Source organism: Dermacentor variabilis, chromosome 10 (genome assembly GCF_050947875.1).
Source record: "Dermacentor variabilis isolate Ectoservices chromosome 10, ASM5094787v1, whole genome shotgun sequence".
In the NCBI taxonomy this organism is placed as follows: Eukaryota; Metazoa; Arthropoda; class Arachnida; order Ixodida; family Ixodidae; genus Dermacentor; species Dermacentor variabilis.
Genome location: NC_134577.1, coordinates 36,795,323 through 36,822,491, shown reverse-complemented (window position 1 = coordinate 36,822,491; position 27,169 = coordinate 36,795,323). Strand labels below are relative to the sequence as shown.

The 27,169-nt window shown below is 45.7% G+C and overlaps 1 protein-coding gene across 1 annotated transcript; it reads right to left on the bottom strand.

Annotated features, from left to right (window-relative positions):
- Positions 1-3,771: 3,771 nt before the first annotated feature.
- LOC142559491 (multiple PDZ domain protein-like) lies at positions 3,772-27,169 on the bottom strand. The gene is made up of 10 exons (XM_075671082.1): positions 27,053-27,169; positions 23,993-24,153; positions 18,734-18,837; positions 17,094-17,177; positions 14,378-14,504; positions 13,090-13,168; positions 11,784-11,814; positions 10,212-10,331; positions 7,901-8,067; positions 3,772-4,137 (listed from the first exon to the last, which is right to left on the bottom strand). The coding sequence occupies exons 2-10, from the start codon at positions 24,126-24,128 to the stop codon at positions 3,879-3,881; spliced, it is 1,107 nt and encodes a 368-aa protein (XP_075527197.1). The 5' UTR covers positions 24,129-24,153; positions 27,053-27,169; the 3' UTR covers positions 3,772-3,878.

Here is a 27,169-nt window from a genome sequence, read left to right as displayed (position 1 = left end):
CAATTTGGTCCGTTTTAGATGTACTATTAGACGTGATTTACGGAATTGTGATATCGTTTTTTTGCTGCTTAGTTACAGAATTGTAAAATAGGTAGTTTCGTTTTCTAAAAATGTGCGATTTCTGGCAAATTTTCATTAAAAAGAATATCGATGTTATAGATGAAAAAATCTGCTTCCAACAGCCACTGGATTTTAACTTTTTCTTTTTAAGTAGAACAAACCTCCTCAAATTCGCTGCAGTGGTTGCCGAGAAAAATGGTTTCTCCTTTCCCATGTATTTAGATAGGAGGTCCCCGAGCTAAATCTTCCTCTTAATGATACATTGCTTCCTAAGGATCGCGCATGAACTCGATATAAGGCTCACAAAGCTGTACCAGAACCCTTGTCAATCGCGGGACTAGACTTGTCTGCAACGCTGGTGCTCTGGGTGTGAATGTGTGATGTATTCTTTAATCCCCTCGTTTCTTTTTCTACTTTCTATCTTGTTTTCTTTGCTCTGGAAACGCTTGGGCCTGGTCTGTCTTTTACAAGGCACTTGCTAGCCTGTTTTTCATTCTCTTCGTTATGCTGGTATACATGTTCACACAAATAATAATAATAATAATAATAATAATAATAATAATAATAATAATAATAATAATAATAATAATAATAATAATAATAATAATAATAATAATTTCTGAACAGAGTGTGGGAGTTCAGTAACGACGTTGGGTAACGATTGCAAGTACAAATGACTTGTAAAATCACAAACGCATTATGGCATTACTTTTAGCTTTGCATGAATGACTGAGAAAAGGAAAAAAAAAAGGGTAATTCTCTCTGGCTCTGATACGCTTGTCTGATAACGGAAGCTCTTCAATATCCCACCACGCTGATGTTCACGGTTTTCTTTCTTCCTTTCTCTTTTTATTTTTTTTTTTGGTATCAAAATGACTACGAATGTCAGGGGATGAAATTTCACGCCAGACAGCGGGCACTTTGCTTTCGCCGAATTACGCACACAGAAGCAATTTTCTTTTTTCAGAACAAGTACGATGCTCTTATTTTTTCTTTTAGATCGCGTCCGCGTTTCATCAGACGAGCGTGACAAAAATAGGTCGATGTAGTACACCTTGCAGTTCTTTACGCATTGTCGCCCAAATCCCGACACGGAAATGCGTGTCGGCGTACATTGTGAAAGACTGGACGACTGTCTGTCCGGGCTATTTACGCATCAAGCGCATGAAATGATTTTTTTTTCGAGAAGCTCTTAAAGAACTGTTGCATGTTGATGAATGGGAGCTCCTCGTTAGGCTCGAAGCTCGAAGTGATTTTCGCCTTTTTCCGGTCGCCTTATTTTTGCTATTCGACGCTGTGTGAGCAGAAGGGTTGTAGTAATATTGGCAGGTGGCATTGCACCACTGTTAAGACATGCCTTTGTAAACGCTGCTGATGAACGAACAACGTTTGTGGAGCAGACGCCGGGGAAAATTCAAAAGAAAGAAAGAAAAGAAGAAGTGTTTGTTTTTTACGTAAATTACCTTCTGAAAAGTTTGCTTTCTACGCTTTTCACTCTTTCGGTCGTTTTGAAAGCAATGCTTAGACGACGCACTCGCTACGCGATTGTCTGTCACAAAGTTGAAGGGATACGAGACGGGTCAGAAGCACGAGGTCGATATTTCGATTATTGAAGGCGCCGCTGTGACTCGCATGTCACCACTCGCGACGCCAACAGAAAATTGACAGAGTGCACAAACGCAGTGCGAACCGCGACATGACGTAGCCATGCGCAAGAAAAAAAAGAAAGAAAGATAAATAAAGAACTATTTGAGACATTTTCGAAAGTTGAACCTCTAGATTGAAAAACAAAGCAAAATAAACCGAAAACTAAAAGATTGTGCTGTAGAAGCAGACTTCGGCATTTGTAGAAAGCGTTCGAGTTGTGGCCCGCTGATTGAATGTTACGGCCTTTATATCATAAATGCGACCATTTCGCTGTCACTTCCTCCAAGTAATCTGCACCGAAAACTCAGCTGAGATTGACGCACAATAGCAGCGAGACTCTGCTGGGGAAAGGGCTTGGTCATAACTTCTGCAGATGTGCCTAACATTGGCGCCTGAGTGTTTCATTTTGATTATACCGTCAAATGGTGCTGTCAAAAATATCGACTGTATATTTTGCACTGTACGATTTGCCCTCAAAAGCAATGGCCAAACGCTTGTCTCTACGCACAGCTAAGCAGAAACGGGAAATGGTGTAACCGGAGACTTCTTGCTTTTAACTACTCCACATGGATTCCCTCAGTAAAGTTAGCTACCTTTCGCAATAGCGGTGTGTACGTACGTTCCTGTGCGAGTAACCAGTCAGAAGCGAATAGCGTTTGGTAAATCCACCACAAACACATCAATGGAGCACATCACTTCGAACGCGCCGGCAAAACAGTGTTCTACACAGCGGCAGACAAAACATTCGAAATATTTGCTCGAAGCAGGAAATGCTTGCTGAGTGCACTTCGAAGCATTTAAAAAAACTTTTTCACTGCCTCTGAAATTACAAAAGAGATCACGAGGCCTCGAAACCAAGTTAGAACATGTCACAACGTTAACATTTAAATATCGTAACCATTGAACACTGCGGGTTTGGTTTGACAGCAAGCTTGCGCGGTGTTGCGATCTCAACAAGTCAGCATATCGAATAGTCTGGTCTTGTGCACCTCGGAGCATATTAAAAAAAAGTGCTCGTGACAATTTGTCGGCCAGCATTCTATTTGGAATTGAGGAGTTACGTACTATTCTTGCTGAGGTAACTCTCAGCAGGAATTCTCACTCAGATGGTTTTTGATTTGTAATCTTTCAGATAAGGTCATGCGCAAGCGAACTCTCGAGAACTGTAGTTTCAACTCATTGGTGGCGTTCAGCGCCATGTTGCATATTAGCGTGATTTGCGTATGTTTCGTTCTGATGATACATGTATATTTAGTATACTGATAAAAATTTTCGATTTCCGTGAGCACGGGATATTTTCTTTATCACACCGTACATTCTTTAAATATTGCGACTCGCAGGCGTTTCAGGGTAGCACGATCGCGATCGAAGGGATTTAAACAGTGTTTACTGTTTCCACTGTTGATATGAGCGTCTCGAGCACTTAAATCGAAAAACGCACGGCCGTATCAACCTCTGGAGAGACGCAGATGCCTTCGGTGCTGAATCGACGGCCTTTCCTTTGTTGTGAGGAAAGGCACGATGCTACAACAAAGCAACACGTCAGTCTTGGCACTACACTGAGTGCTCCAACCCACTTAGCACACCACTGGTTGCAACGGTCGTGCGCTCTTGACACACTGCGAGCAATCGTGTGATCTACTGCGATGCCTGCAGCTGCCGAAACGGGTAGCAAACGCCGGCTGCGACGTACGTTATAGCGTTGCATTCTCAACCCAAACTGAACGTTGCACAAGTGAGGCAGCGAAGCCTCGGTCGCTTGTGTGTTCCCTAGTGCATCTTAGGCGAATCTGGCAGTGCACCTGCCGTATATTTAACGGTGGACACTTCTTTTACCGCGGTACGCTGTACGGCCTTGTACACGGGGTTCACCGAAAAAAAAAATGTCACCACAGGTCACCACTTTCGAAGTCTCACTATAGCGAATCGGATATTCGCGGCCTCGAGCTCTTGTGATCCCGGGGTTACTTCAGATATCGTCCAACAGAGGTCGCCACAAGCGCTCGGTGCACCAATCAGCTTCGAGGAGCGAGGCACGCTTCGAAGAAACGCCTAACCCTCCAACGGCCAAGTCCCGAGGCGAGACTACCCGACGGCATCTTTCGTGTCCTTCTGGCTCGAATCAAAAGAAGCGCCGAGGTTCCGGTCTGCACAACGATGGACGCCGTCTCTCAGCAGCTGGTGACCATGATGCTGGGCACACCGGAAGCACTGGGCGACGTGGCGTCGTCCAGTGACGTAGTCCGGGCGACTCCGCCCGAGGGCCGCACGTCTTCGGCGACGATGCTGAGCCGGGAACGGCGCAGCGAGGAGCTCGGGCTCACTTCCCTCGACCGGGAGGCCGGTCCGCTCGGGGAGCTGGTGGCCACCAGCATGGAGGTGACGCAGTTGCCCAGGCTCACCACGTAACTCTCGCTGCTCAGGGGAAGGCTGTTGGCAGGGGAAAGCACACATGTATGCGTTGTTGTCACGTGATACAATATGCATATCTATAATCTGAGGCGGCGCTGTGACGCGTGGATCAGAAAATGAAAAAAAAGGACTATTTCCTTGATGTAATGCAGTGATTTGGGCTTGTTGGTATGACATCGTGAGGTTTATATTGCGTGAAAAAGACAAGGGCGAAAGGAAGACGTGACAGGAAGACGCAGCGCCTGTGTGTGTCACGTCTTCCTTTCGTCCTTGTCTTTTTCACGCGCTATTTCCTTGAATATTTTACTGTATATAGCGAAGCAAACAGGGAGGTACAAGAACGGAAAACCAAACTTGGCCTTTGTTGCTTGTCGTGTGAAGCGCTGATGTGCGGTCGTGAGCTTAAATAAACGGACCACGGGCTCGCCGAAAACAATTTATTTTCAATTCGGGTCCACAAACTGAAATTAACCAGTGCACTGGAAAATTTCACGATGCCAAGTTTTGAAAGCGGTCCTCTCTTTCACGTTACTACGTTCATAAGAGGAGAATTTTAAAAATTGTCTTTATCGCAGAAACTCTCGTGCGTATACTTTTGCTCAGAGGAGTTCAGTCTAAATGCAGTACTAGCCGACCCAAACCGCCAGCCATGTCCCCAAAGTTGCCAAGAACTGAAACTCTGAAACTAGCAATAACATTTCAACTCACTAAGTTGCAAGAAGCCGCTGCAATACTCCACGGCTAGCATCGTGACAGGGAGTGTTATGTAATAGCAATAAAACGAAAAGAAAGAATGAAGTAAAAGAGAAAGAGGGAGATATAGCAGAAAAATAAATTGGTGTGCTACCCTACACCAGAAAGGTAGGAGATGAGGAGGTAGAAGGTTAAGAAGGAAATACAGAGACAGAGCACATACACGCGAGCACTCTCGCCTGGAAAAAAAAAAAAAAAGCAAATAAAACAGATGAGGTTGAGGTGCAATTTAAATGCATGAAAATTATATACAGAACACTTTAAAAGGAAGTTGTCTTTGAAGGTGTGGTGTATCCTCTTGTGGGCTTTGGTCTAAGTGTCTTTTTTTCCCCCCTGTAGCCTGATTTGCAATGACGACTAGCCTGTTTTTTTATTTTTTGCTGAATTCGCTATAGGACTGGAATGATAACTGGGAACATGAGTGATTGCATTTAATGCCGTGACTTGTTGTTTCAGGTTGTCTAACACTGTATTCGCCCCCCCCCCCCTCCTATAGGCGCCAAGCAGTTGACATCAACAGCAATTAAACCAAGAATAGCATCAATGGCTACGAGGAGCGCAGTGAGTGATTTGCTTGGGTGAAATTGGAAATGTTGGAAGCTATTGGCGTCGCCGGCATCTCTGCAAGCAAAAAATTGTTCAGTGATCAAAGAATGATAGCAGGAGGTGACATGCAGATCGTTCCGGCGATGACACACATTTCGTAAACGTTCTCTTACTGCCAATATATACAAAAACAAAGTGGCCCATTCTGCAAGTAAACAGAAATCAACTAGTCGAGCCAACCGAATGATACAAAATAAACTCGCCACGACATACCAAGTTTTACACAGAGACAGGAGAGGAAAGAAAAAAAATTGCCACCCAGCCGACAGAAGGCGAAGCTTCAACTGTTGATCTTAATTTTCTGAAAAAAAAAAACATAGGTTTTTCTTGCAGCTTCGGATAAAGCCCCTCAATTTTTCAAAAGTAGCGCCATTCTTAGATCTTTCCGCCAACCCGCTGACCCTGGCGCTTCCTCCTCCACGCCTCCTGTCTCCCCAGCCTCCTCCGCTCCCGCATTGGCCAATCTGTGTCACGCGGAAGCAGGCGCCGCGCTTTTGTATATTTTTTTCTTTCCAGAGCGGAGCAGCCGCCGCGCTTTTGTATATTTCCTTCTTTTCAGCGCGCTCCGACTCCATTGTTGGGCCTGCGCGACGAAAGTACGGCAGGCGGACTGACGGAATGCGTTAGCGTAATAGAATGTGTTAGGGCCGAGAACTTAATTGCGATGCCGTGCTGCTGCGCCTTCGGTTGCCGCAACAGACACAGCGAGGGCAAAAAGCTTTTTGCTTTGCCATCCGGCGGGCGCAACGCAAAAAAGAAAAGTGTGGATTCACAGGATCGGGCGGGTTGCCTTCGAGGAAGTGGCAAAGAACGCACCGCTTCGTGAGGTAAGTGCCACGGCTCCTCGCAACCTCTTCTTTTGAGCCTAGTTGACACATTCCGCTTCGAAAAAGTGTATGTGTTCATGCTCTGCGTGGTTTTTAGCGCGTTGAAGTTGACTTTTTTTTCGAATGTGCTCTCTTTCTTTCATGTAGTTTCGTCTTGCGGTGAAAGTGCACGCATCTGCAGTTCGCCTGTGACATAGAAGCGACTTTATACTGGGTGTGTTTTGAGCTCCACCAGAAGTTAGCACATTCTCGATGCTTTTGCAAGGCTCACTATGACTTATGGATGCAGTCTTTTAGCTTCGAATGTACGCCCGCATGTATTGATTTGGTTTGTGGTGATTAACGTTTTTAACGTCCCGAAGCGACTAAAGCTCTGATGGAGGTCGTAGTGCATGGCTCCGGATAACTTTATCTAGGTCGCCAGGGGATGTTCAACATGCACTTTGATCGTAGAGTCGTACGTGGGCCGGTAAATTCCTCGTTGGCGTTTCATAATTCTGGCGCGGGCGCGCTAGCGCTGTTTTAGAAGTTGGCGCCTCAGCGCGATTGTATTTCTTCAATATATCTTATTTACTAGCTGTAACAACGTGTCATTATTTCGTACTCCAGGGCACCAAAGCTGCAACGGGAGCACCAAAGCTAGAACCAAGGATGGATGGGGCTCGCCGAAGCCTGTGCATGCCAAGTGAGTATAAGATAGGCTATGCGGACAGCCGATTTTTGTATGCGAACACTCCCTGCGCCGCCTGCTTTATTGTAATGTCACGTGCTCTTGAGAGGCCTCCGTTAGCCGTTACATGTGCCCTCCTGGAGCAGTACATGTAAAAAAAAAAACAATCTATCGTCACGATTACCAAAGCACCCCGCAATGAAAGAAGCGGCCTGTTGCCAGGCATCGCTGACCGCAGACAGTCGGAATCTCTCACGCGCCCGCCGAACAAAAGTATCGTGCAGGTACGTAAATGAACCTACGAAACCACGTACACATACTTTCACGCTGTCAAAACCTGAAACTTTGGTAATTACGCGCGCGTTTGAGCACACCGCGTGCTTGCGTCGTGTTTCAGCAACACGAACTCTCAACGTGCGCGCACTTTACGCCTTAAATACGCCTTGAATAATAGACCTTTTTTCTATTTCTTCCACAATTCCAACACGACATTTTTAAGGCCAGTTACCGACTGACGAAGCAACATCCGTATTGAGAAAACTGCTCCGCAGGGCTCGAACAAGCTTTTCCGCGGATTTCTTCCCGTAGCGTGTTAGCCGTCGTCTGCTACGGCAGGCCCACCACCGGCGGCGCCACCGTCGAGGCCGCGCCGAGCGGAGGAGGAGGGAAGTGAATGGCGCTACTTTGGGAGATTAAGGGGTTTTAGCTTCGGATACTGTCGGGCGGATGACAATTTTCTTTTTTTCATTTCACGATTTTTCCTCCACCTTGCGCGCTTGCGAGCCAATATCATTTCCAGTGAAGGAGGTTAACAGAGTTCTTGTAACTTTAATAACCCGCACTGCCCTAGTTGAGCACCGATAAGCTCTACGAAGGCAGCGTATCATCAGATTGGGGAGTCCATATAGGGGTTTTGAAGTGTCACCTGGGCCTCTGTATCTGGAGCTTCTCCTTGTTGTTTCCAGTGTACGAGGACCACGTGGAGGTGCGCGTTCGGAGGCTTTGTTGTGCCTTCTTGCGGGCCCACTCCTGGATGGCCGTGTACAGGGTGGGCACCCGACCCAGAAGCAGCACGATGGCACCGTCCAGATTCTGCACCGATGAGGGGAGGGGGGGGGGGTCGTGGTTTAGAAGTTAAAAGGGTACTAAAAAAAAGACTAGGTCTACCTAGATCGATAGATTAGTCGTCTAGAAGTCTATACCAGCGTTTTTCTTTTTGCCAAGGTATCACTTTGTCGCGTGGAAAAAAATTGCCGCCGAAAGGCTCGCTGTCGCTGCTCCTCAATTGGAACCGCGCGTGCGTAAAACGGACGAGTCGGCGCAGTCTTCGCGGGACCTTCCTCTGTGCCGTTCACTGTGAATCGGGCAGTGCTGACGTCACACGAAAGGCACAATTGTTGACAACAGGTGGTGCCACTTCGATTTTCCATTTGCGCATTTCTCTCGTTCACGAAAGCTCTGGTTTCGCTACAAATGACGAATTCGCTATTACAGAAGCCGAATCTTTCAGTCTACCTCGACTTAGCAGTTTCCTTTATTATAGTCCTCTTAAAAGCGATCGAAAACTCCGTGGCTTCGGGAGTCACCGACCGCGAATAAATTAGTTTCGGTTTACTCGCAATGCGTCACCGTTTATACAAATATTTTCTACTGTAGTGACAGCTGTTATGGGCGTCTCCCTGGCTTGTGAACTGACGCGTGCCGTCGAATGTGCCGATAAGAACCACATGCTGATTAGAAACAATCTCGCTTCGTCCAGGGATTCGATCCCGCTTAAGCTGCTGCGTACGAGCGGAACGCTACCGCTGAGCTGCGTCAACAGTGTCAAGGTCCCTAAGTTTGTTCCCAATTTTCGACCACATTTTTTGGATATCCGCCATGGAGCACACGGAAGCGACGGTCGGTGAACAATCATGGCGGTTTAATTGCCCGATAAAATGATAGCAGGCAGGCTGCCCCTTGCGCCAATAAACACCATCAATCATCATCAATACCGAGCTGGCGAGGAATAAGATTTTACGTACCCCCATTAAAAGCAGATGGAAGTCACTTTGCCGTGGCGCCCTTGTAAGGTTGCCGGCGTGAAGATTTTTGATGATGATTGATGATGATTTCTGAGCTTTGTACTGAGCTTTAAAACGGTATAATATGCAAATATAGCTTGCAGATATTTATGTGCAAGTGGCTGCCTTGCTGATGAAGGCAGAACAAACCATCGAAGCGAAATTCTGAAGACAGCGGAGTATTTAGCGATGTGGTATCAAATAGATAAGACCAACCTGATTCTCTTGGGTACAGTGGTAAAGACCATTCTGGTAAACTGACCCAGAACAGTTCCCCGGCTGTAAGTCACCAACACGGGCGTGATGAACCAGTTTAAATTAAGCAAATGCAGGGCGTATTTTTGTAGTCTCCAAATTTCATTGAAGAACCTTTGTCTATATCTGTAGTGAAGAGGTCGAACCTTTGAATTGCTTTGAGTGCGACCACATGAAGTAACACGATGTTATTGATACACACATGTTTGAAAGAAGTTTTGTTTAATGGCAGTAAAGTAAAATAGATAATCGGGAACTTTTTTCCGCCCTGTTGAGTACATATTGGAGAAAATTAAAAAGTGGAAATTTTGTTTGCGCTAATAATACGCTCTTGAAGTGCAAATGCTTAACCATGCCGCATTTTATTGCGATAGAAATTATATGGACACCGCAATCGCATTTCTGCCGTCGCCGTCGCCGTTGGCGTGATGTTCCGTGCAAAGTCCAAGTGTGACAACATCGTGACTGCGCGCCGTATGCTGTGTGTGAGAGTGAAAGCGTGCGAGGGTGAGCCGAGGATGGTGACTCGATCTCGCGCGCCGTCTTCCATCGTGAGCAAGACAGAGGTAGGGGGGGGGCTCTCTGCTTTTGCGGTAGCTGCGTGTGGCGCTGCTGAACACGGCGTCGCGGGCCCTCTCTTGAAAGCGACCTGCTATGGGGACAGAGCCTAGGAGCGCCGAAGGCTGATAGCTTCGTCTGCACTGTGTTCTCGTTGCTTAGTTTGTGTTGAAGCGATAGGCAGCACGAACTTCACTTCGCTCGCTGCTGCTGCCGCGCTTCCTTGCGCCGGCGTTTTGACAGCGAGTGTCCGCGAGTGTCTGGTGATCTGCGGTCATCGAGTCTCTGGTGAATGCCTGGCTGTCTGGTGATCCACTCTCGCGAGAATTGCGTTAAGTAAGGCATGCGTCAGCCGCTCACGTGTATCATCTGTGCGACGTCCTTCTGGTTGCTCTCGCGCACGTTCTGACCGTTGATCTCGAGTATCTGGTCTCCCTGCATGACGCGGCGGCCGTGCCGGGCAGCGATGCTGCCCGGTTGCTGGAAACGAAAGAAAAAGAAAGAACACCTTAGGCTGCATTCGACACATACGAACATACACACTGTGGTTCACTCTTAAATAGAGCACCTAATTAATATTGAAGCCTACGCAAACAACATGCTTGTGAATCGTTGGCTTTCTAACACTAATTTACCGTAGACTCCAACATTCTTCTACCATTGCGGGCCCTTAACGCATGCTTAATTTACGACGCTGAAGCCCTGCAATCGTGATTATTTCTTCCTCAATCCTCAAACTTACTCAAATGCAAGAGAACTAAAAAGGACGCGCCGAACTGTAAGACTCCGTCGCACTTCTTTCAGACTATCGCCTAGCGACGTTTTATAAATGTTGTAGTTAATCACGTCATAGACTAAAGACTTCGTTAAAAATCCGTTGGTAATCTTTTATCGACGTGATGGCACGTGCCAAACAAAAGGCTTTCATTTGTCGCTCATACATTTTTATCCCAGGATTTTATCCCGCGAACATTACGAGATTCGAATAACCTACCATCATACGGTTTGACTGAAACGCTGAAACTGCGTGCCTCGATCGATTTCATTATATTGCTCGCAGCGCCTCGGAACAAGCCATATTGTCGCTGCTTCCCCTTCCCCTCGTTGCACAACTATCTGTAGGACCTTTGCCATTCGCAGTGTTTGGCGAGTCTGTAGCTGTTTTGATTTTGACTCCGTATTGATCATCTTCCGTAATCTATCGCCCGTGTACCATATTGTTTGAGCATGTATCTTTTTTGTTCTTATTCTGTCTGTGCTTTGTCTGTGTTGTTTCAGATATTTGTACTTTAACTGAAATTTACCTTGTCACTACCTTCCTCCCTGTCCCCGTCTAACAGAGGCGCAAGAGCGCAGTTATGCGTACTTTAACGTAATGCTTATAATTTATGCAGCGACACAGAAAGAGACTGACAGTAATGAAGACATAAATAATGATCTGTTTCGCAACGGCCGCTAGAATTTTTTCTTTCATTTGAAAGAACCTAAATCCAAATCTGGTGATCGATTACCAAAAGTGCACATTCTTTTGTTTTACAATGATGAAGGAAATGGAGGTGACTTCCATGTAAAAATTCCTTCACATTTGAAGCTAAGGGACGGTGCAATGAATGCGAAAGCGTTATTCTAGTCTGTGGTAAAACAAAAGTATTTATGTTGCAAATTTTACAATGACAAGCCATCGCTGCAGCGCGTATTCCCTGAGGAAGGCTTCGAGAAAACGAGCTTTTGACGACGTTAAATTGCGGTATAAAGATTCAACGCATCTTCCGGATCCGCCAGTCTGAACAGACTTGATCATGGCAACCTCTTCCGGCTATAACAAGCTCTTAGTACTATGTGAAGCTCTTTCTTCGCTGCGCGACGAGTTCCACCGATGTTTGAGATAAGACCTAGCAAATCGAATTTCACTGAAATTCGAGTTCTACTTACGATGTACGTTATGAAGACTCCCCGTCCATTTCTGGAAAAGAATGTAAGACACAACGTTAGGATCGTGCAAGAACAGTCTTAGTCAAAATGAGAAATGCTTGTCAGACGTGACTGAGCGAAACTTTTGTTGGTTGCCTTGTTTGACTCGTGTTGATTTTCTGCATCGCTGCTGTAGCAGCCAGCAGTCTACGCCTTTATTCCAAGGATGTGCCAAATAACAGGGACTTAGTTGGTTTTAACAAGCAAGGAGATGAATTGTAAGCAGCTTGCAGTGATCATCTGGTAGTTTTGAAAATATCTAAAAGAAAGAAAATAATAACGAAAAGAAATCGTGGTGAAACATTCATGATATGTGTCATCTCTACCGTGTGTCCCAGCTAACGTTAGCCAAGCTTTTAAAAAAAAATAAAAAGATAAATATCACGGTGCAAGATACTATTATCAGATTTGCGGTGTTTGGTCGACAGAGGTCTGATGACCGAACGCCGTAGCTCTTACCATCGTATCTTTCACAGTACCTTTTTTTCATCTTTTCTTCTTTGAACAGCTTGGATATATCGTTATCTGGGACACCCCATATAAGGTAAGAAAGAAACAAGAAAGAAAGAAAGAAAGAAAGAAAGAAAGAAAGAAAGAAAGAAAGAAAGAATAAATGCTAAAGGTGTCAGCCACAGCCCTGGTATATACGGTTCCTGGGCTTCTGCGGCAGGTTGCAGATGCTTTGTGGATGTATTGTCAGCCGAAGTCTGTAGTGGTAATCTAACCGTCAGAACTAAGGCTGTCGCTAATGAAAGCAAAAGTTTTTAGTCGCACCTATGACTACTTATTTTTAAGGCTGAAATAAATGACTGTTTCTATTACTTAACAAACGCGTTAATTGTTGCTTAACCTGGGTCTAACATACTATTGAGGCTTGAAGCGTCATTTACTTTTTCCTGCATTCATATTATCGCTGTCTGAAAATCTGCATTTGTTGCATTACTCTTTAAGTTTGCTGCATTGAATTATCGTTTTTTTCACATTTGCATGCTTTGTTTCGTTTGCTTTTTTGCATTGACTGCTCTTGCTTTTTGATGTGGCACTTCTCAACTTGAATGGTTCTGTCCGCGCGTTTGTTGTCTGGATTCCGCTGTATTCCCGACTGTATTACTCACTTAAGAGGGAGGACGCAAGAGAGACTCATCGCTGATTGGGTCTTCAAGTTTCCTTCGTGTTTTTGTGCTGTTCATTGTAAAGCAAGTATGCGATCAGCAGCGCTTCAAATTCAGGCAAAGTCAGGCTGACAAGCTGAATGGAGCATACTCACGTTCTCTGTATGAAGCTGATGCCCAAGCGGTCCTTGACGCTTGCTTTTCGCATCTCAACCGTGATGAATTTGGAAGGCTCTGTCAGAAGAAAAAAAAGTAGAAAAAGAGGGCAACAGAGAGAGAGAGAGAGAGAGAGAGAGAGAGAGAGAGAAACATTAGCTACACAGAAATGGAAATGCAGTTTCAGGCGTAGCCGAGGTGCACAGCGATTAAAGTCTGTTATCTACAAAGAGGAGGTAAGTGGTGTTGGCTACCGGTACATCTAGCATTGAGAAGCAATTTCTCCGCCCGAGCGTCTCCTCTTACCTTGTGTGAAGCTAACCGTGCCAAAGAGATAAATGTATCGTGAGCGTGTCACGTACCGCTAACGTTGTCAAGTGGAATGAAATGGTTGACTAGATGTAGCGGAGGGGTACGATGTATGCACTCCGTCATTTGCACCCTCGCTGTTCAGTCCAGCTACACTAAGTTAAAAGTGACATTAAGCAAGTACCGACAACCGTCGCCACTTCCTGAACAAACCGGTGTCCTTTAAGAAAGGTCAGTAGGAGACGCAACACTTTCCTCCCGCAAATTCGGTGTCCATGCCGGAATGCTTAGGTCCTCTATGGTCCCTCGTGGAGTCGCTGTGCACTATAGCCTACCAAGGAGGTCTTTTCGTCAAATGTGATAGTAAACGCCCAGAAACTCGGCTAAAATTAAGAGTAGCTAACATATCTTGAAACACTATCGCTATTCGAGGTTTCCGTCGTATCAGCCTCGTGTGATCGAAGGCGTCAGTAGATTAGAAGCCTCCCCACTGCATCGCGTTCTCTGACAGGCAGTGTGAACTCCGTTTTGACGAAGCCCTATAGCATAGTCAACGCCACGCTCATTATGCCACTATCATGGTGATGTGAAACAGTACTTGTTAAACTGGCTAGAGTTGGTTATCTATAGCTCGGGTCATAAGTCGGCAAAGTAGACGGAACTTACTCCGACACACCCACAATATATGTAGATATATTCTTAGGTCTCTCTCGAACTCATACTCGCCCAAAATGCTGCTCAGCCGAGCTCACTCGAACTCAAACGCACCAGAATTATGCCTGGCCGGGCCTCCACTCGGACTCTGCCTCACCAAAATTTTACTCAGCTGTTCTCACTCCGACTCAGTCTCGCGGGTCGGCCTGAATCTCGAGCAAATCTTCAGTGAGTTTGAGTGAGTCGACTGTGAGTGAGTTTGAGTGAGTCTACTGGTATTGAGGAATGCTATTGACCCCTCGATTGGGGGGGCATTTTACTCACTCTCTGTGGTAGTGAAGAGAGTCTGCGGGTTCTCCCTGAGGACCATGAGCCTCACCGGTGACGGCGCCTCTCTCAGGGCCCGCACAGCGTCTGTCGAGCACACGTCTCGCAGAGACAGCTCGTTCACCTGCAGCATCAATGCGCCACTATCACCACGATCATCATGATCATAATCTCTCTTTGTCTACTGCCTTGACGAAGGCCTCTCCCAGCGTTTTCCAATTGCCCTTGTCTTGCACTAGCCGATTCCAAGTTTCGCCTGCAGATTTCCTAACTTCAATTGCCACCACTTTATTTCCCTGCAGTCCTCGACTGCGCTTCCATTCCCTTGGAACCAGTTCTGCAGCTCTAATAGACAGTCGTTGGTCTGTTATACGCCTCAGAAGGCCAGCACAGCTCCGTTTCTTCGTCTTAATGTCAGCTAGAATATCGGCTACCTCCGTTTGCCTTCTAATCCACTCCGCTGTCTTCCCGTATATTAGCGTTGCTTCTACGATCATTGCTGGAACGTAACTACGACTGCTTCACGGCGTTACATAAATAAGACGAGCGGAACGCTCTGAGTTGATGATTTTTCAAACTTGTCTCCTGTCGGAAGCTCAGTGAGCCCGACCGCCCGCAATCGTCTCCGCAAGTCAGTCTTTTCTTATTGGACTCGACGATGTTCTCACTGTGCGATGTTCCTGACGACTAGAAGCGTTTGTTATGTGACTGCAGTCCTTGTGCATCTGACAGACAATTTCTGAAAGCTGAGGTGCACGTGTACCGTGACCCGAGCTTATAAAGTGCTGTAAATTCTGGACCCGTTGAGAAACATTGCTTGCGCATTGTACGCAACGAAAGCACGTTTGACATTTTTTTTTGAAAACTAGAGACCTTAATGAGGCTTTACGAACAGTTTAAGTGCGCTTGTGTGTGTGTGTGTGTGTGTGTGTGTGTGTGTGTGTGCGTGTGTGTGTGTGTGTGTGCGTGTGTGAGGGGTGGGGGTGTAAGTGCCATTTTTGTTTTTGTATAATCACTGCGTAAATCATAAGGTTCGCCCAAAGCTTGGAGCAGCATGCCAAGTAGCGTTCTCCAGCCTTTCATTATACTTAATCTCTATCTCTCTCTCTCAACGCTATTCAAATGCTATGTATGCGTGAGGAAGGTAACTTCAAGTGTGCATCACCTTGTGTAGTAAAAATACGAGGGACTAAGCACCTTCCAGGACAAGTACCAACCTAATGCGGTTAACTCCTTCAATGACTAGATCTGGCAGCAGGATAACCTTAATGAGACACTTACTATGAAGCTCCGTATGTGAAGCTTTTGTAGTGAGGCCTACTTGCTACGTCTTCCCTTGCCCTTACTCACTTCTCCAAGCAATCTTTGAGCCGCAATTTAAGTATATTGCGACGCACCTCCACCAAATGTTACGAAGAGGAAGCTCGATGCGCAAATGTATTTACAACTATTTACATGGGGAAAAGTCAGTGGTAATCGCGCAGGCTGATATAAAGGTCAGAGCTCTAGGAGACGGCCTATCACTGCCTCTTCCTCTACCTCTTGCGCGCACGGTCCTGCCCAAATGCACCGTAACAATATTATTCTCCCTTTCTCTCTCTCTTGAGGAAAGTTCGCCTACTCTCATTGGATGTGCAAAATTTCCAGGTCGTCGTTTATTGCTGTCTATTCCGAGCTGAGGTCTTACTGATACCGCCTTAAACCTCCAATTGTTCGCTGTTCTCGTGAATATATACTTCTGTTGTGGAAGTAAGCATTAAGGACTGTTTTTACTTGAGTGTCCCTTACGAGAGGGATAAGTATCAAATTTCTCAGATCTGTGAAGAGGGAAGCAGAAGTGTGATATGAGGGCTCCGAGAGGAGGTAGAAGGCAGCTCTATTTCTGAAATTTGCCTTCTGCCGGGCATAAAAAAAGTTGCGCGAATCATTCGGTACCCATACGACATTTCTCGGCTCTGTCCTCACGCTGCTGGCTTTAGCGTGAGTTTTACGCCCGAGTTTTATGCCGTTCATTCGCAGCTTCTGTGGCCCAATTGCAATCGTTCCGCAACGCAACCACGCAAGGAGCCTCGTCAGTCCTCGAATTTGCCCAAGTTTGATAAGATTGAGTGAACTGCCAAAAAACATCGTCACGTTATTTTCCTTCTGAAGGCAGGGAAACAGACGAGTACTCCTCTTGGGTAATTTCAAACGTGGCAAGTCGTAAGTTTATTTTTATTGAAGCAGTTTCTTTCCTCCCTGCTCTTAGCTGCGCGCTAATTTTGGGAGCCTTACGCAAGTTACTTGACCGGGTCAAATACGACGTCGTGTACGTGAGCGCATTTTTCTTCTGTTGCAAGAATGATCGTCAATTCGCGTACCACTGCGGCTCATCATCGCCTTAGTCGACGTCGGTACTGAAGCGAGGGGCGTGCCATTAAATGCCGACGTCCGCAAGTATTACGTTGTGCGGATCTGTACAAAATTTCAAATCTACATTCTTCTGGACACTTTGGTTGTCTACGCCGAACGGCGTGACTGAGAGTTGTGTAATTTTCCCGAAAATTGATCTTGAATATAGACATGCTCATCGGCAATCGAGGCACTTAAACCAGGCACTGAACCAGGCACAATCCAGGAACTGAAACGTGGCACAGTGTTGTGCCACGTTTCAGCCAGAGAGCGTATCACAGGAGATGCAGCATCACAGAATGAGAGCGTTTGCCGCACTCACCGCAAGAATGACGTCGCCCTTCTTTATTCGACCGTCCAGGTAGGCGACACCGTCTCTGTGTACTTCACTGACGCAGATGGCTTCCTGGAAGGAGGAAGATGAAAAAAAAACCGCTATAACTAACTAACTAACTAACTAACTAACTAACTAACTAACTAACTAACTAACTAACTAACTAACTAACTAACTAACTAACTAACTAACTAACTAACTAACTAACTAACTAACTAACTAACTAACTAACTAACTAACTAACTAACTAACTAACTAACTAACTAACTAACTAACTTGGTCAATGGCACTGTTTATTTGAGAATTTAAGTGGACATCTTTTAAATCTAGGTAGTCAAATACGTCTTTTAGAGGTCTTCGCCAGCCTATTTATTAGGAGAATGGAATGCGCACACAGCTTGCGAAGCACTTTGTTAACGCACAATCATTAAAAAAAATAAAGGAAACGGGTGTTTTAATACCATTTTATGCACTTGATTTACAAAGAAGCTTGATGCTGTAACTACTTCACACTATGCCAAGCCACATACCCCGCACTATAGATACACAGATGCTCTGACTGCGACAAACCCATCTATCTACACGCGTTCAATACTTCGCAGCCTTCATCCGTAACCGTCGCCCTAAACAAGCACATTGAGAAGCCTCGCTGTCCAGCTTCAACTCGCAGTACCAGCTCGATCTGGTCCGGAGAGAGTGCCGGGCGGCCATGGTTTATGGGACTCTAGGCTGGGGACTCCACTCGCACGCAAAGCCCCTGCGCTTCTCTGCGCCTTATACGCAATAAGTGTTTTACCTCTCTCTCTTTCTCTTTGAACTTATTAGCATGAAATCGACTCGAGCGCAACAGCTGTTCTACAGAAGTTTTCCCATCAAGCTTATCGCAACAGTACGAGTGATATAATGACAGATATTTCTGCGTCATTCTGCCCGTTAAGAAAGAAACGTCGCTCAGGATGTTCGAAATGTCGTCAGAGTTTGTTGTAACGAATGAATGACGACGTTTTGGGAGGCGCGAAAGCTCGAGAAGGACAAAACGCGAGAGGCAAGAGCGCTAATTTGGGGCTGTTTGGTCGAACACCGACATAGTGAAACAAACACCGCAGAGGAACAGGACTGCGAGAATATGACGACACCGTTACTGACATTTAACTAATATCAGTGCTGATAATAAGGCTCGATATCCCGAGCCCGTGTTGTCGTCTTCACGCAGTCCTGTTCTCTGCGTTGTTCAGATTGATGAGAGACAAAACGAGAGATAGATAGATAGATAGATAGATAGATAGATAGATAGATAGATAGATAGATAGATAGATAGATAGATAAATAGATAGATAGATAGATAGATAGATAGATAGTTAGATAGATAGATAGATAGATAAATAGATAGATAGATAGATAGATAGATAGATAGATAGATAGATAGATAGAGAGAGAGAGAGAGAGTTTGCCCAAAGAGAAAAGAAAGAAAAAAACTTTATTTTGCTTGAACTTGCGACCGAAAATTGCGAAGATAAAGAAATCACTCGGCCGCGTTTATAGAGTGACAAGCATTCTTGTCAGAGAGACGCGGCATATTGGGAATATCGTGGAATATGGAGGGGGCATCGATGAGAATGCACACTTACCAAGTAAGTATCACTGCCCCCCATGATACTTATTCCAAGCTCGTTCCGCTCTTTCCTGAGCACTATCGTGGTTTCCACGAAGTCCTGCACAGTGCTGAGGGCAGCTGTGGTCGGGGAGAGGAGGAAGCGTAAGCACAAGTCAAAATTTGTTTTCACTCCCTTCCAATATGTCACTGGAACTATTATTCTTTAATAGACTTCTGTAATTTCTGTAAAAAAATGAAAATGAAGGAAACGAAGTCAGAAACTGGGAAATTATCTCCTTCAGTCATGAAATATGATTGAGCGTTTGTAAGGCCTCCAAATTTATACACTTTTCTGGGAACACGGTGCGAAGTTTGCAGAAAAAATCGTTTTGACATGGATCATGAATGTGCAAGCCACATGAAGTTGGTCCTAGTAACTACGAAAACGATTACAGATTTTCACCTCTTATATACGCAATATATCCGTTATATCCGCTACATTATGAAAAGACCTGAACTATTTGTTACAAGCAGACACACTGGTTATCACTGAGGATTCCTTCAGACGCTATATATATATATATATATATATATATATATATATATATATATATATATATATATATATATATATATATATATATATATATATATATATATATATATACAATAAGATCTGATACAACACAACTAATTAACGGCAGTGATATATATAGCAACAAGTCTTATTTCTCGTCAAGCCTGGCATTGCACTTCTAAAAATACTATTATTTCGCATAACTTTACGTACAAAAGTAACTTATGGCATTCTTTTTGATCAACAGGGCGTTACAATTACCGTGAGAACTTTGTTTAACATATTTACTTGTATCCACCAATGGGAACGTTCACCAGTTTTGATATGGAGACGCAGTAAGCTGCGTCTCCATATCAAAACGCCGTGAATTAAATGGTTAATGTAAGCAAGTCAGCGTATACTACAACCTGATGTTTACGAGCGACTCCGAGCTGCTGAACGCATGTCGAGTTGGCATGATTCGCAAGCTCTTTATGTGAAGCGGATGGGCGGTTAGGCGGCCACACTGTCGTGTCTACGAAGAGTCCAACTTCTACTGCAAGCTTGCTCATCTTTCCCGTTAGCGTTATCTAGAGCCGCAGAGATAACTCGCCCCCACTTTTATCGCCGCTACAACCAACACTAGTAGTGTGGTTTGCTGGGCCAGTTGGTGCACGGTGAACGTATAGGGGGTTCCAGCAAGTACGGACGAGAGCACAAGTAAAAGGAACGGACAGGGCAACGCTGGTGTCCAGCGTTGTCTTGTCCGTTCCTTTTACTTGTAATCGCGTCCGTGCTTGTTGGAACCCCCTATACTGTCACCAACACTAGACGCGTTCAAAGGCGGTGCCTGAGCGGAGCGATGGCCGTCATACATAAGCGAAGTTATTCACGCCGGCTAGCTTTCAGTATTCTTCTCCTCTCAGAAACTTTCTACGCAGATCAAGATTCGCTTTCAGTTTGAAGCGAGTTAGAGCAGGCTTCCACGCGTTGCCTATCTTATCACCTTCGTCCCTGCTGTATTACACGAGAAAGTCCAAAACTCATATGCGTGGTGGTTTAACTATAGAACGGCTCCCCGGACGTTTCGACGTCGTCTGGCTCGGACCTTGACCAAGATGTCATGCTGGGACCAACCGAACCAAGTGTGGTGCAGTCTGATAACAGCACCTTCTTCCCTGATAGAAGCACTCTGCGCCATTGCCCCCGTCCCCACTGGAAACAGAGCGCCTTGAATCAAGCAATGTGAAAAGCACGGGATTTACTAAGGGTGCTCCCGAAGAAAAGAACAGCCCGCCGTGGTGGCGCAACGGCTTCGACGTTGCGCTGCTAAGCTCGAGGGCGCGGGATCGAATCGCGGCCGCGGCGCCTATATTTAGATGTGCTCAAAATGAAAAAAAAAAAAAAACACCCGTGTGCCGTGCATTTGGGTACACGTTAAAGAACCCCAGGGTGGTCGAAGGTATGCCGGAGTTCCCCACTACGACGCGCCTCGTGATCATATCGCGAAGCGCGAAACCCCGAGCTTGATCAAGAAAAAAGAACAGCAAGAACGAACTAACGTGACTGCGCTATTCGCAGCGTCTACGAGAATCGTCCGATGACGTCATCTTACAGTTGCGTCGCTGTCGTGCGTAAACACCTCTGAGCATGTCTGCAACGCCGTCGCATCGTCCCGCGCCGGTTGCTTCCAGGAACCGAGACGCGAAGACACTGTTGGAGCGAGCGCTAGCGGATTGCAATGTAGCACGGCAAACAAGCCCGTGACGTAGGCAGCTGAACTTTCCCAAATAGATGCCTGCGTAGACGGCGGTATTTGTGGAACGGGCCAGGGACCCGGGTAGATGACTGAGGGAATGGAGGAAAAGGCGATGGGGAGCTGCGAAGGTAGCGAAAGGCGTCCGAAATAATTTGAATCGCCGCCGCCGTCTGACGCTTTCTCACGCCTTGAGGAAGGGGGGGCGCTATGTTTGGTCTCAATGCTTCGAGCGGGAGAAGCACAGGTTGCAGCGTTCTCACGGACGAGGTATGCGTGCTTGACTAGTTACTGCGTAGCCGCGGGTGTTATTCAGTTTCAAGTTTCGGGGTACGAACGGCGTCCCCTCGTTTACATCTTTCAATACCATTAAAGGGGTTGAGGACCAGCAAAAATCTGCTGCACGTGCCATTAAAGGGGATTGGCGAGCAACGCTTAGCTTATAGTCCGGTGATTTTGATTTCTTTTTTTTTCGAGCCTCGATTTGCTCGTGTGATTGATTCGTGTGACAAAGGTTGTTTAAAAGCGCGAATTGCCAAGCCCGAGGTTGCGGGATCAAATGCCGGCTGCGGCAGCAGCATTTCAATGAGAACGAAATGCGAAAACGCTTCCGTGTACCGTGCATTCGGGGCACGTTACAGAACACCCAGGTGGCCATAATCAATTTGCAGTGACACGCCTTGGTTCACAGTTCTCCTGTTAAACTCGATGGAAAATTTGGTAGTGTAACTGAATGGAACGAACTTTCACGTACAAAACCTGCGCAATAATACTTTGTATTCGTACTATTAGTTACATTCGGGTGAAAATGAGGCGGATATGCTGTAGCTAGTGCTCGATTGTAAAGAACTGAGAAGAGAAGCAGTGCGCTTGGAATGCCGAATGTTTTCTCCAGCGGCAAATCTCGTTTTCTGAAAAGTTTCGTGTAAAAAAAAAAAAATATTCGGGTCAGGACGACAATGGCGTCCTACACGTGCTTAGCTCACGGGCCACGTCGAGCGATGGCCTCGGGGAATGGTTTGCTGCTCGGTGATCACTTAAAGAACGCCCAGGTCGTTCTACGTGGGTGCTGGGTACGATAGCTGGGAAGCCTGGCGAAACGATTTGAGGAAACGCATTATTGAATAGCGGTGGGCGAACGGCGATCTTTAAAAGCGCGTCGCGTGGCCGTCGCCCGTTTTCCTGCTTCCATGCGTTGCGAGGCCGACCCGCACGGAACCAGCTCGATCCGTTTTTTCGCATTCATACCCTTCTTGAGAATCTATATCTGCACTAGACTCGGTTGCCTCTTAAAATATGGTTTTTGGTTTGCCCTGTAAAGCTTGTTTTGCTGCTAAACGACCAATACCAAGGGAAAGCCGCCGTAACGAAATGACGTCGAAATGGTGCAATACAATGGGTGAAGAGGCGTCGCAGCGATGTTTTGAGAAAAATGCAACTCGGTTTTCGCACGCACACCAGGTCGACTCGTAAGGAGGCCGCAAGTACAGAACGCCACATGGTGCCATTAATAGCGACCATAATGATCATTGCTATTGGCGGCAGCACCACTTTTTTGATCCGTGTTTTCACGGTGCGTCACATTTCGTGATGACTGGCGCTATTTTCGTGTCCCTGCTGAATTGTCTTCTAATTGCTTGACGAGGCACCGTTAAAAATATTTCAACTTGCTTGATAAAGACCACTTGTTTTCATGTTGAGAAAGAAAAAGATATCTCTGTATTAGCGTTAGGAGGTGGAGAAGGGGGATTTGCTTAATACCAGATAGGAAATTATTAAGTTTCTACATTCAGCAATGTGAACATCTGGAACGGTTAGCATTTCGCATAGAGCTGTTTGTTATATTTACTGCACCTTTAGCAAGAGGTTACGGACAGATGCATCGTTGGGAATTCAGGTAACAGACTAAAGTAACGAGGTATGCGAGTCTAACGTTGCAAAATGTTTGTAAGGTTATTTCATTACACGCCTTGCGAGCGTGCAGAGGTTGGTTGCGGGCGCATGAGTTATCACGGATTCGAGTAACGTCACATAAAGTAACACCACCTGAAGACAACGTTCTGCGCTTTTGTTTTGTCTATTTTTGTGTTCGTGCATCTGTGAATAAGGGTGTTGCGTCCACAGCAACAATGGCAAACGAGCTAATTCACCAACAATATGAACTTAATTAGGCGCCTGAGTAAACTCCTAGCTTTTTAATATAAAGCGAGAGTGATGCAATGGTGATTAATTACGCCCTGTTAGTACAACACGATTCACCTCACCTTATTCAAAAGTCCGCCTAATCTTAGGTATCACCTTCACCTCTGCCCTTTTTCTCAACACAGGAGTGGCCAGCCGGTATATACACTGGCTAATCTACCTGTGTTTTCATCTCTTTCTTTCCCTCCTGCTTCACCTTAGCCAAAAAAGATATCTTCTTTATTTAGGATATTTTCTGTGTGCTCGTTGATACACGAGACCCCTAAAGACAGATAAGAACGAAGCGTTCAGACGTGGTGAAATGCGCTCGGGTTATTTCGCCGTTTCTTCGCCAAGTTCACCAGACAGGAACCAGACCACGCAATCTCGTCCCTGTTCACCGGTGGTCCTGTCAGTGATGCCGCTAGCTTCAGTTCCGCCGTTTTGAACCTTTCCCAGGAGTGGCCTCCTGTTCATCCTTCTAGAGACGGCACATAGGTGTCTGTCCTCCAGAAAGTTTGACGCTGCTCTTCTACCGCGTTCATGTATCTTTGGCCATTTCTATTATCAGTTTCTTTTGCTATTCGTTTGTTCGTACAGTGTGGCAGACAAACGAGAATACGGGTCACTTTTTAGGCCGACTTTACTCTCTTAATCGCAGAACAAACACTAGCTCACCGCCCCCCTCCCGCCCCCCCCCCCCCCCCCGCCCTCCCTTTTTTTTTCAGGCGAATGTAACTTCGACTTTGCTTTGTCTAGACACCTGCGAAACATATTAAAGGGAAAATATGTTTGGGGGCACGTACCCCTGGGGAAGACCGCGTGCCGCGGTGAGAGCCGGTTCTGGTCGCACGGGGGCGTCGAGTCGATGTACAGGTCGACGGGGTCGTACAGGGCGTCAGCGTCGGCAATCTTGTAGTTGTCCTTGTTGGTCATGCTGACGCGCACCAGGCGCACAAGGCTGCACCAGAAGAGATGGGGAGGTGAACAAGGGAACGGGACAGTTACAGCGAAACGGAAGTGCTCACACAGACAGGCGAGCGTGCGTGTGTCTCGAGAAAGCATTCGTAGTCGAAACAAGACAAAGTGTTCACTGGGAGACGGACACGTCATCGAATAAGGATATCCACTCCAATGCAATCCAATCCAAGATGGACACTTGATGTGATCGGCAGCGGACGAATGAGGGAAGCCTCAGCATGGAGCCGGCGTTTCGAAAAGTGGGCTTGTATTTGTCGGGGCGCTGGTAAATACAAGTACCCATGTCGAAATTGTTTCTGCTGTCTGAGGCTTAATTAATTCGTTGATTCATTGATTGATTGATTCATGGGCTTTAACCTCCCTAAGCAACACTGGGGGCAAGCGAGACTCCGTGCAATGTAGGGCTTCGGTATAATTTTCACCACCCGAAGTTCTTTACGTGCACTTATATCTAAACGTTACACGAGCGTCCGTGCCTTTCGTCCACATCGAAACGCAGCCACCGCGTTTGGGTATGGAACCCGCCACCTCGGGCTCAACAGTGGAAGGTCACAGCCACTGCGCCGCCGCAGCGGGTGAGCTGAGGCGTCCCCCCCTTTAGCTCCCTGTTGCTAAGAATTACGCAGGCCATCTAATGCGACACCCAGAACAGTACAGAGCCGGGACGTAGCAGTGAGCCTCTCACGATGCTTTGAATAGGTCTTGTCGGAATAAGTGGTGTCGGCACTTGATTTGGTTTGCGGTAGGCTTTGCATCTCCGCCCGATGACCTTTGGGATAATTGTTTTAGAGATTACTTATTTACTCACTTTCGGGGCAGAAAAGCGCAAGCGCCTTTCAAGCGCACGTTTAGCCTCGCGCACAAAGGAAAATACGTGTGGGGAGCTTTTGGTTTTGTGCCCCAAAACCAAAAGGAGAGATGTACTTCTAGATGGGCCTTACGCGTCAGAACATCAGAGTGTATACATGTTTAAGTGTTGTGTTATATTCCTGCGCCTTAGTGACTGTACTCTCTTGAGCAACATGAAGCGGCACAAACGAATTGCTTACAACAGGATGTAGAGGGTAAATGTACATGCACAACGTAAATGTGCTCAGTGAGGCTAAGTGTCCATGAGAAAGTTGCTTCTTACGTATCAACACGTCAGGGCTACGAGTATCCTTTGCTTAAACACGAATTCCTTGTTCTCTCTTATACTGTTCGCGGCTGTGCGTAATTCATGGCTCAAGCGTCGAGCAACTGCGTTAAGCGCCGATAAACGTACGAGGCCTGGCTACGCAAACCGCCACTCCGCGTAACACAATCTTCGCCTTCACCACATAGTCATATAGACTCTGAGCTTAAGGGTCGATGCTCTACACAGTGTAATCTTTCAGATATCATTCTTCTAAACACGGTCGATGTACGAAATTTGCAAAAAAAACTGCAAGATTACCCATGTCTAGCTCGACAAAGTCTGTTTGTTAGCTGACTAACGAAAACTATGAATGCACGTGATTGTTGGAGTGCTGATGCGTAACTTGTCGATGTGAGACAACCGACCAGGCCCCTACAAACACGAGCCCCAGGAACGCGGTTAGCTTCAGTGTGTTCTAAACATTGAGGCGCACAAAAGGAGGTATGAAAAATTTACACTGCACTTTTTTTAAGAGCTGAATGCTTTGCAAATACCTTAAGGAGCAAAAACAGTGAATACACCAGCGGAAACTGATCAGGTACAATTACACTGACGTATGCACAGAACCGAAAAAAAAAGGAAACTGAAAAAAAAAACATATAAAAATAAAATAAGGTCCAGAAAGTAGAATTTTGATTGCTTCCTAAAACAATAGGTGGAGATCGAGGTTCATTTACACTCAGTAGTAAAGGCTGAAGTTTACGAATTCATTAACACTATTCCATAATTGGTTTTGCGTTTGTTTTATATCTAGCGTAGCTAAAGCTTTAGCTTCTTTCAGTTCTCTGATGCAAAAACTGGAATAATTCGCACTAAGTTGCATAGGGTATGGACGTGTTAATTCGGATAATCGTCCATTAATTAATAGATTAAAACTATCTGTGCCAGTACTTCACACTTCGGGGAAACAGTTTTTGTTCATGTAGCGGCGGAGAATCGAGAATATAAAATTCACGCTTTTTTTATAGAATGCCCAAAAAAGTCTAGTTTTCGTTCTCCCTCTCGTCTCCCCCAAAAGTGGCACAATACTCAAAGCGTAGAAAAAGAAAGAGAAAGAAAAAAAATAACATAGAAAATTTATAGCGTGTACTTATATGCACATCTAAAAAAATGAAACAAAACAATCAGACGTCAAGCGTGGCATGAACGCGGTGAATGACACTCGGACGCCATGATTGAAATATATACACCAAAATATTCATTTGGCTAACTAATACAAATAATTGCCGCGAATATAATGCAGCAGGATTTAGATTTGTTTTTCTGGATAGGTACGGTTCACGCCTACATGAACAGTTTATACATACACTGATCCCTTGAAAGGAATAGCGAATAGGCGGCAATATACTTTATTCAAGCGAATCAATTGGCGCTTTATTTTATATAATAATAATATTCTATAAATAGGATAATAATAATTCGTGGGTTTTAGCAAGCAGACACAATGACGTGGCATATAGAAAGTTGTACTTCTGGATAGTTATCTTAATTTTTTTTCAGTGCACCATTACAACGGCCACGGCGCTGTTATGGGAACCTACAGTACAAAAAAGAAAGGAAGGGAGAGAGAAATAAATAAATAAATAAATAAATAAATAAATAAATAAATAAATAAATAATGGATGAATGAATGAATGAATGAATGAATGAATGAATGAACGAACGAACGAACGTCGAGGACGAATGAGCCGAGACGTATTACCATAATTCTGGGCGATCTCAGCACGACAAAGGAGGTTCAGCCGATGCGGGTGCCGTGGTCACGCCTCGGGTTCCTAATCAGCCAGATTCCTCCGAATTGAGTAAGGCGCCACCATCT

Coding starts and splice junctions, on each gene's coding strand:
- LOC142559491 (XM_075671082.1), bottom strand. CDS start 24,128: ATGACCAACAAGGACAACTACAAGATTGCCGACGCTGACGCCCTGTAC. Junction 18,838..23,992: donor GGTCTTCCCCAGGGGTACGT/GCCCCCAAACAT, acceptor CCCCGACCACAG/CTGCCCTCAGCACTGTGCAG. Junction 8,068..10,211: donor ACGTCGCACAGATGATACAC/GTGAGCGGCTGA, acceptor TCATCGGTGCAG/AATCTGGACGGTGCCATCGT.